This window comes from Heptranchias perlo, chromosome 44 (assembly GCF_035084215.1).
Source record: "Heptranchias perlo isolate sHepPer1 chromosome 44, sHepPer1.hap1, whole genome shotgun sequence".
Classification (NCBI taxonomy): domain Eukaryota; kingdom Metazoa; phylum Chordata; class Chondrichthyes; order Hexanchiformes; family Hexanchidae; genus Heptranchias; species Heptranchias perlo.
The window spans coordinates 8308418-8318422 of NC_090368.1; the positions used below are offsets into that span (position 1 = coordinate 8308418).

At 56.1% G+C, this 10005-nt stretch overlaps 1 protein-coding gene across 1 annotated transcript; it reads left to right on the forward strand.

Moving 5' to 3' along the window:
* The first annotated feature begins 1425 nt into the window (after positions 1–1425).
* On the forward strand, positions 1426–8608 carry LOC137306724 (protein S100-P-like). Its single transcript, XM_067976089.1, has 3 exons — positions 1426–1589; positions 7165–7315; positions 8351–8608. The coding sequence occupies exons 1-3, from the start codon at positions 1441–1443 to the stop codon at positions 8483–8485; spliced, it is 435 nt and encodes a 144-aa protein (XP_067832190.1). The 5' UTR covers positions 1426–1440; the 3' UTR covers positions 8486–8608.
* The last annotated feature ends 1397 nt before the right edge of the window (positions 8609–10005 follow it).

The following is a 10005-nucleotide window of genomic DNA, read 5'->3' on the forward strand; positions in this document are numbered from 1 at the left end:
AGGGAGAGAGAGAGAGGAGAGAGAGTGACTGAGAGAGAGAGAGAAAGAGGGAGAGAGGGAGGAGGGAGAGTGACTGAGAGAGAGAGAGAGAAACAGGGAGAGAGAGAGGGGGGAGAGAGAGTGACTGAGAGGGAGGGAGAGAAACAGGGAGAGAGAAGGAGGAGAGAGAGTGACTGAGAGAGAGAGAGAAACAGGGAGAGAGAGCGAAGAGAGACAGTGACTGAGAGAGAGAGAGAGAAACGGAGAGAGAGAGAGGAGAGATAGTGAGTGAGAGAGAGAAAGAATCAGGGAGAGAGAAGGAGGAGAGAGAGACAGATAATGGGAGAAACAAAGAGACAGCGGAGAGAACAGACTGAGAGACAAAGTAAAGGACAGAGGGAGAGAGACAGATGGAGAAACAGGGACAGAGAGAGAGAACTTGAGAGAGATGGGGACAAAGAGAGTATCAGAGCCAGAGAAAGGAGAGGATGTGAGAGAAATGGGAACAGAGAGAGGATAGAATGAGAGATGGGATCAGATAAAGAGGCATTTCTATCGTGCCTTTCGTGACCTCATGATGTCCCAAAGCGTTTTACACCAATGAATTACTTTTTGAAGTGTAGTCACTGTTGTAATGTGGGAAACGCAGCAGCCAATTTGTGCACAGCAAGATCCCACAAACAGCAATGTGATAATGACCAGATCATCTGTTTTTTTAGTGATGTTGGTTGAGGGATAAATATCAGCCCCAGGACACCGGGGAGAACTCCCCCCTGCTCTTCTTCCAATAGTGGCTGTGGGATCTTTTACACCCACCTGAGAGGGGCAGACGGGGCCCTCGGTTTAACGTCTCATCTGAAAGACGGCCCCTCCGACAGTGCGGCACTCCCTCAGTACTGCACGGGGAGTGTCGGCCTGGATTATGGGCTCAAGTCTCTGGAGTGGGGGCTCGAACCCTCGACCGTCTGACTCGGTGGGAACAGAGAGAGAAACAGGGACTGAGGGAAAGGAGAGAAGGAGAGAGAGAGGGGAACAGAGAGAGAAACAGGGACTGAGGGAAAGGAGAGAAGGAGAGAGAGAGGGGAACAGAGAGAGAAACAGGGACTGAAGGGAAGGAGAGAGAGAGGGGAACAGAGAGAGAAACAGAGACTGAGAGAGGAGGATAATTTTAACTTTCGGTCTTGGAATAAAATGTGTGAGATTGGATTGAGAGCCTGTCGATCTCCCGACAGGGAACCTCGAACAGAATCTAAAATGGAGCTCGATCTGCTGTTGCAGGTTTCACACCATCGCTGAAAGTTTATTGCCCAGTGAGAGGGAAGGAAAGAAATTCAGAGAGAAAAGGAGTTTCCCAGCCTGAGGCGATGGGCACGGTCCCTGGATAATTGAGCTTTTAAAAAAACGCAGAAGTGGGTTTTTTTTGGCCGATGGGCGGGGATTGAACTGTCCAATCCCCAGTCGATGAGGTCATCCTCCAATCGAAGTGAGGCCCACGCCCAGCGAGGGGGGGGCGGAGCCGAGCTGGCTCAGGAGGGTTTAAAGGGCCGACACGGACTCCCAAGGACACACATCATCCTCTGCCGGACAGACATCATTTCACTGCGGATCAGGTGAGTGATTTGAGGGAGAAATGGGTCAGAGTGGGAGTGGGAGTGGGAGTGGGAGTGGGAGTGGGAGTGGGAGTGGGAGTGGGAGTGGGAGTGGGAGTGGGAGTGGGAGTGGGAGTGGGAGTGGGAGTGTGGGAGTGGGAGAGAGGGAGTGGGAGAGAGGGAGTGGGAGAGAGGGAGTGGGAGAGAGGGAGTGGGAGAGAGGGAGTGGGAGTGGGAGAGAGGGAGTGGGAGAGAGGGAGAGGGAGAGTGGGAGAGGGAGAGGGAGTGGGAGAGGGAGTGGGAGTGGGAGTGGGAGTGGGAGTGGGAGAGGGGGAGTGGGAGAGGGAGAGGGAGAGAGAGAGTGGGAGAGGGAGTGAGGGAGTGAGGGAGTGAGGGAGTGGGAGTGGGAGTGAGGGAGTGGGAGTGAGGGAGTGGGAGTGAGGGAGTGGGAGTGAGGGAGTGGGAGTGAGGGAGTGGGAGTGAGGGAGTGGGAGTGAGGGAGTGGGAGTGAGGGAGTGGGAGAGAGGGAGTGGGAGAGAGGGAGAGAGGGAGAGAGGGAGAGGGAGTGATTGTTCAGTGGGTGCCTGGAGTTTGCTGATCTCAGTAAAGGGCAGTGCCAGCAATGGACCTTTGTGTCCCCTGGGCTGGGGAGACTAGAGCAGATCACCCAGTCCTCCCCGGTGCTGCCTTAAAGTGTGCGAGGTGATGCCTCTATGGTTCAATAGCCTAATTGTCTAGGCGTGCACGGAATGAATGTCGGTTCTGTAGTTAAATGTGAACACCTCAATGAAATGAATGCATTCAGATTCCACTGTGCCAGTAGTGAAGTGGGTGACTGAGCAATTTGGTCATGAGGGCGGTGTCTCGTTGGAACTTGTTTGGGTGAATGGTTGCCTTTGCTGTGAGCAAATCTCAGGCGGAAACATGCTTGTGATTTTCCTCTTGTGGAGCTGGCAGGTGTAAGGTACGCGGGTGTGCGAGAGAGAGAGAGACAGAAAGAGGGAGGATACAGAACGAGAGAGAGAAATCGAGATAGTCGTGGAGAAAAAAGAAGAGATAGGAAGAACGAGAGAGGGAGGAAAACAGACAGAGAAATAGAGGTAGGCAGAACGAGAGGAGGGTGAGAGAAAAGTCAAGGGAGAGGAAAACAGCCAGCCAGATATAGAGACAGGCAGTGAGACAGTGTCTGGACTCCATGCTACGAAAAGGACATAGAGGCACTGGAGAAGGTGCAAAAAAAGATTACAAGATTGTTACAACCCCTCCGTTCTGCTATCAGGACAGGCTGGGGCTCTTTTCTCTCTGAGAAGGCTGAGGGGTGACCTGATAAAGATCTTTTAAGATTACGAAAGGGTTCGATAGGGTAAACATAGAGAAGATGTTTCCAGTTGTGGCGGAGACCCGAACTCGGGGGCCATAAATATAAGATAGTCACTAATAAATCCAATCGGGAATTCAGGAGAAACTTCTTTATCCAGAGAGTGGTGAGAATGTGGAACTCACTCCCACATGGAGTGATTGAGGGGAATAACAGAGATGGATTTAAGGGGAATCTAGATAAACACATGAGGGAGAAAGGAATAGAAGGATAGGGGGAGAGGGGGAGAGGTCAGTTTATGTAAGACTGAAGGATGTGGATAATCAGGCAGTTTCTAGAACAGAAGGCTGATCTGCGACAAAAGGGCGGGATATCGAAACTCTCCGTCAGTTCCAAAAATATGGAGAGACACTGGGGGAGGGAGGGAGGGAGAGAGAGAGAGAGAGAGAGAGAGAGACACACACACACAGGGAGGGTGGGAGAGAGGTTGTGTGGGGCTAACCAGATCGGGGACTGGGATCATCCTGAGACTTTGGACTGAAGATGTGCTGAAGTGCCGTTTCAGCAGGCGCTGGGTGTGTCCCTCCGCAGATTTGGTCCTTCGCTTGGACAAAATATCGTTTTACCCGGGTATAAATCACTTCCGTCTCTATGTATTTTAGCCAGAAATTGTTGGGAGCTTTGTGCTGCACCTCACTTTGAGACTGTCCCTAACTCCCGAAAGAGGATCCTGAGGGGAAAGGCACTCTCAGTCTCGGCTGGATTTGAAGCCAGGTCTCACCGGTAATAGTCTGGTCTAAAGTCATTGCCCACATGAGTGCAGGTCAGTTCCATCTGTGTATTCAACGAGGCAGAGAGAGATGGCCATGGCTCAGTGGGTAACTCCCTCGCCTCTGAGTCAGAGGGTCATGGATTCCAGCCCCACCCCAGAGACTTGAGCACAAAAACCCAGGCCGACACTCCCGGTGCCAGTGCTGAGGGAGTGCAGCACTGTCGGAGGTGCCGTCTTTCGGATGAGACGTTAAACCGAAGCCCCATCTGCTCCTCTCGGGCGGACGTAAAAGATCCCGCGGCCAGTACTGGAAGAAGAGCAGGGGGGAGTTCTCCCCGGGGTCCTGGGGCCGATATTTATCCCTCACTAAAAAACAGATTATCTCGGTCATTATTACATTGCTGTTTATGGGATCTTGCTGTGCGCAAATTGGCTCGATTTCAAAAGTACTTGAAGTGATTTGAATCTCATGCCTTGGCGTTGCTCCCGGTCTCGGGTGATACGCAGATCCCCCGTGGCGTTGCTCCCGGTCTCGGGTGATACGCAGATCCCCCGTGGCGTTGCTCCCGGTCTCGGGTGATACGCAGATCCCCCGTGGCGTTGCTCCCGGTCTCGGGTGATACGCCGATCCCCCGTGGCGTTGCTCCCGGTCTCGGATGCGACGCCGATCCCCCGTGGCGTTGCTCCCGGTCTCGGGTGATACGCAGATCCCCCGTGGCGTTGCTCCCGGTCTCGGGTGATACGCCGATCCCCCGTGGCGTTGCTCCCGGTCTCGGGTGATACGCCGATCCCCCGTGGCGTTGCTCCCGGTATCGGATGAGACGCCGATCCCCCGTGGCGTTGCTCCCGGTCTCGGATGCGACGCCGATCCCCCGTGGCGTTGCTCCCGGTCTCGGATGCGACGCCGATCCCCCGTGGCGTTGCTCCCGGTCTCGGATGCGACGCCGATCCCCCGTGGCGTTGCTCCCGGTCTCGGATGAGACGCCGATCCCCCGTGGCGTTGCTCCCAGTCTCGGGTGAGACGCCGGTCCCCCGTGGCGTTGCTCCCGGTCTCGGATGCGACGCCGATCCCCCGTGGCGTTGCTCCCGGTCTCGGGTGTGACGCCGATCCCCCGTGGCGTTGCTCCCGGACTCGGATGAGACTCCGATCCCCCGTGGCGTTGCTCCCGGTCTCGGATGCGATGCCGATCCCCCGTGGCGTTGCTCCCGGTCTCGGGTGAGACGCCGATCCCCCGTGGCGTTGCTCCCGGTCTCGGGTGATACGCAGATCCCCCTTGGCGTTGCTCCCGGTATTGGGTGATACGCCGATCCCCCGTGGCGTTGCTCCCGGTCTCGGATGCGACGCCGATCCCCCGTGGCGTTGCTCCCGGTCTCGGGTGATACGCCCATCCCCCGTGGCGTTGCTCCCGGTCTCGGATGCGACGCCGATCCCCCGTGGCGTTGCTCCCGGTCTCGGATGCGACGACGATCCCCCGTGGCGTTGCTCCCGGTCTCGGATGCGACGCCGATCCCCCGTGGCGTTGCTCCCGGTCTCGGGTGAGACGCCGATCCCCCGTGGCGTTGCTCCCGGTCTCGGGTGAGACGCCGATCCCCCGTGGCGTTGCTCCCGGTCTCGGGTGAGACGCCGATCCCCCGTGGCGTTGCTCCCGGTCTCGGGTGAGACGCCGATCCCCCGTGGCGTTGCTCCCGGTCTCGGGTGAGACGCCGATCCCCCGTGGCGTTGCTCCCGGTCTCGGGTGAGACGCCGATCCCCCGTGGCGTTGCTCCCGGTCTCGGGTGAGACGCCGATCCCCCGTGGCGTTGCTCCCGGTCTCGGGTGAGACGCCGATCCCCCGTGGCGTTGCTCCCGGTCTCGGGTGATACGCCGATCCCCCGTGGCGTTGCTCCCGGTCTCGGGTGATACGCCGATCCCCCGTGGCGTTGCTCCCGGTCTCGGGTGATACGCCGATCCCCCGTGGCGTTGCTCCCGGTCTCGGGTGATACGCCGATCCCCCGTGGCGTTGCTCCCGGTCTCGGGTGATACGCAGATCCCCCGTGGCGTTGCTCCCGGTCTCGGATGCGACGCCGATCCCCCGTGGCGTTGCTCCCGGTCTCGGATGCGACGCCGATCCCCCGTGGCGTTGCTCCCGGTCTCGGATGCGACGCCGATCCCCCCGTGGCGTTGCTCCCGGTCTCGGATGCGACGCCGATCCCCCGTGGCGTTGCTCCCGGTCTCGGATGCGACGCCGATCCCCCGTGGCGTTGCTCCCGGTCTCGGATGCGACGCCGATCCCCCGTGGCGTTGCTCCCGGTCTCGGATGAGACGCCGATCCCCCGTGGCGTTGCTCCCGGTCTCGGATGAGACGCCGATCCCCCGTGGCGTTGCTCCCGGTCTCGGATGAGACGCCGATCCCCCGTGGCGTTGCTCCCGGTCTCGGATGAGACGCCGATCCCCCGTGGCGTTGCTCCCGGTCTCGGGTGCGACGCCGATCCCCCGTGGCGTTGCTCCCGGTCTCGGGTGAGACGCCGATCCCCCGTGGCGTTGCTCCCGGTCTCGGGTGATACGCCGACCCCCGTGGCGTTGCTCCCGGTCTCGGGTGATACGCCGATCCCCCGTGGCGTTGCTCCCGGTCTCGGGTGATACGCCGATCCCCCGTGGCGTTGCTCCCGGTCTCGGGTGATACGCCGATCCCCCGTGGCGTTGCTCCCGGTCTCGGGTGATACGCAGATCCCCCGTGGCGTTGCTCCCGGTCTCGGGTGATACGCAGATCCCCCGTGGCGTTGCTCCCGGTCTCGGGTGAGACGCCGATCCCCCGTGGCGTTGCTCCCGGTCTCGGGTGAGACGCCGATCCCCCGTGGCGTTGCTCCCGGTCTCGGGTGAGACGCCGATCCCCCGTGGCGTTGCTCCCGGTCTCGGGTGATACGCAGATCCCCCTTGGCGTTGCTCCCGGTATCGGGTGATACGCCGATCCCCCGTGGCGTTGCTCCCGGTCTCGGATGCGACGCCGATCCCCCGTGGCGTTACTCCCGGTCTCGGATGCGACGCCGATCTCCCGTGGCGTTGCTCCCGGTCTCGGATGCGACGCCGATCCCCCGTGGCGTTGCTCCCGGTCTCGGATGCGACGCCGATCCCCCGTGGCGTTGCTCCCGGTCTCGGATGCGACGCCGATCCCCCGTGGCGTTGCTCCCGGTCTCGGATGCGACGCCGATCCCCCGTGGCGTTGCTCCCTGTCTCGGATGCGACGCCGATCCCCCGTGGCGTTGCTCCCTGTCTCATGTTGAGATGTTTTGAGAATTGGAACCTTATGCCACTTGTTGGATTGTGTGGTAGCATCTTGAGGGCAATGAGAGGCTGTGTGCTGGGAAATTGTTCTGTAGAATGGCGGCTGCTGATAAATTCCGAGCTGCTCTCTAAGGTTGGAAGAACCCAGTCTGAAATGACTTGCTCTCTTTTCATGCTTTCTCTTTTGATTGGCAAAGAAATTTGCATATGTGATGCCTTAGTTATGACTCGTGTGTCTCCTTAGATCTACAGCCCTCAAGATGTCTAAGCTAGAAGTTGCCATGAAATCAATTGAAGAAGTCTTCAAACACTACGCCAAAGCTGAGGGGTCCGCTTCCACGCTGAACGTCAATGAGCTTAAAACCTTGTTTAGTAAGGAGTTGTCTATCTTTGACGTGAGTACAATATAAGTGGGTTACCTTTCCAACGTAACGGGGGGGAGTTGAAGTGAAGAATGGGCCATAGCTGGAGGCTGGTCGAGAAGGGCCAGTTCAATTCTAGGTCAGGGCCGCAGTTAACGTGCGTTTTTCAATAGAAAAGATGGTGAGATCCAGAGAGAGTGTGGACAGGTCCCATTGGGCTGTGGCTCATATCACCAAGAGTATGGTTTTCATTTACTTTGATTACTAATAAAAATATTGGAGATGGTGGGGTAGAAAGAGGGCTTTGATGTGACCTCCAGGAATATGTGAAACCTGGGTGGGCGGCTCTATACCAAAGTGTGCCACATTTTGACATTAAATTGACAATCTGAACCGGGCAATGAGGTATGAGCAACACTGAAAACATTCTCACTGGGTCCTACTCTGTTGCTGGCACTTCTGATAGAAAAGGACTCCTGTGTGCCCCGACAAGAGGGGACTGAGAAGATATCAAGGAGTTTGGGGCTTGAAGGACACCAAGGAGATCCATTTTTGGGGGCGGTGGTAAAGGCAACGGGAGACATAGCAATGGGTCTCTGATGGAGAGAGGAAGATAGCGAGAGACAGGAAAGGTTGGTCATTGAGAGGGAAGATGGAGGCAAAGGCTTTCAGACATCAATCCGAACTCCCTCTCTCCGCCAAATGACCAGACTCACACTTGCATGTACCCACCTCAGAGGACTGCACGTGTAACTGAATTGGTTTGACGTAGTTTCATTTCGGTAATCGCAATGAGGAAACATTGACCAGGTCACCTGGGAGGAACTCCCTGCCCTGAGCTGTGGGATTGTAACCTTCAGCTAGCCAAAGCCACACCGACAGTGCAGTGCTGCCCTGGGAGCGTCAGCCCAGAATAAGGGGCTCAAGTCTCTGGAGTGCGACTCGAACCCTCGACCTTCTGATGCAGAAGTGAGAGAGCTTCCCAGTGAGTCAAATTGATGGGTCATGATGGGGAAATCTGAATGCCAAGAAATAACTGATTTTTTTTTTTCCAATCTTCTTTCAAAGGAAAAATCTGCAGCTCAACTTGCTAAGTTGATCATCGAGAAAGATATATCTAACGATATCGACTTTAGCGAGTTCTTAGCCCTCTTTTGCTGCCTCTCCTCGTGTCTCATGTGTAGGGATCAGGCCCGTAAATGAAGATGTGCTTGACCTGAGCTCTAATGTGGAAGTGTCAGTCCAGAAAGGCGGCGGCCAGTGTAACTTGCCCCTTTGGTTTTTTTTTGCATTTTCTATGAACAAATAAAGCTTTAAAAACACCCACCTTACTTGCGTTGTCTGGATCATTTCTCATTTTGACTTGGGGCATGACGTCTAGAAACGAGATTAGTTCATTCACGGGATGTGGGCGTCCCTGGCGAGGCCGGCATTTATTGCCCATCCCTAATTGCCCTTGAGAAGGTGGTGGTGAGCCGCCTTCTTGAACCGCTGCAGTCCGTGTGGTGAAGGTTCTGTAGTAGGCTTGATAGAACAGAGGGGCTTGCTAGGCCACTTCAAAGGGGCAGTTAAGAGTCAACCAATTTGCTGTGGGGACTGGAGTCACATATCGTCCCAGACCTGGGCAAGGACTGCAGCCTTCCTTCCTTAAAAGGACATTAGTCAACGAGTTGGTCTTTTAATGGCAATCCGACAGCTTCATGGTCACTCTTACATAGACCCATAATTTCATTTGCAGATTTTTAGTAAGAAAAAAATGTCACATTCTCAAACAGTCCGCGGTGGGATTTGATCACACCAGGGGAAAAATTCGATAAGGGCCCGTTTTGGGCAGTGGTAACGCAATGCCAGGCCTTGCGTGTGGAATCAATGCAATTCGCACACACAATCAGCAGGGGGAGCTCAATCTCTTAAAGGGAGGATGTTTCTTAGAAGTCTCTTAAAGGTAGCTGGTACCTGTTATTTGCTGAAAATAACTATCTGTACAGAGTCTGAACAGAGATCAGACATCGCACACGTAAAACACAGATGCAGCTCCCGTCCCTATGTTTACACACTGGTGAGTTATGTTAAAACATCGAATAAAAGTTGTGCACTACTAAATCCCACATCCTCCAATCTGCACGTCAGACCCTGCCGATCTGAGTTGGGACCAGGCCTGCGAGAGAGCCTGCACCAAGGTTCTCTGCTGATGCACCAGAGGCCTTGGTGCAAGAGGTGGACAGAAGGAGGGACATCCTATATCCACAGGGTCGGAGGGAGCAAGAGGCCCTCCAGACACACGCCCAAAAGGCAGTGGGAGGCAGCGGGGGACGAAGTCAATGTCAGGCTCACAGCATCATGAACATGGATGCAGTGCAGGAAGAAGTTCAATGCTTTGTCATGAGTGGTCAAGGTGAGTGAGGTCAACTGTCAAGTGGTGTCTCCTCCCAACTGCCCCACACACTACACCCCCATCACCCACAGACCAATAAACTCTTTCCATCAGCACTCAACTCTTCCAATCAGATGCTTCCTCTCACCCTCACCCATTACCACCGTTTCAAGCCGCCCACCCACAACTCACAGGCCACACACACTGGCAGCTATTCAACCATGGCAGGCACATCACCCAGACACACGTCCCGCTTTCTTGCAGGAGAAGGTGGCACATATCAGGAGGCAGCAAGTGGGAGTGGCATTTAGCCCCTCGAGCCTGTTCCACCATTCAATGAGATCACGGT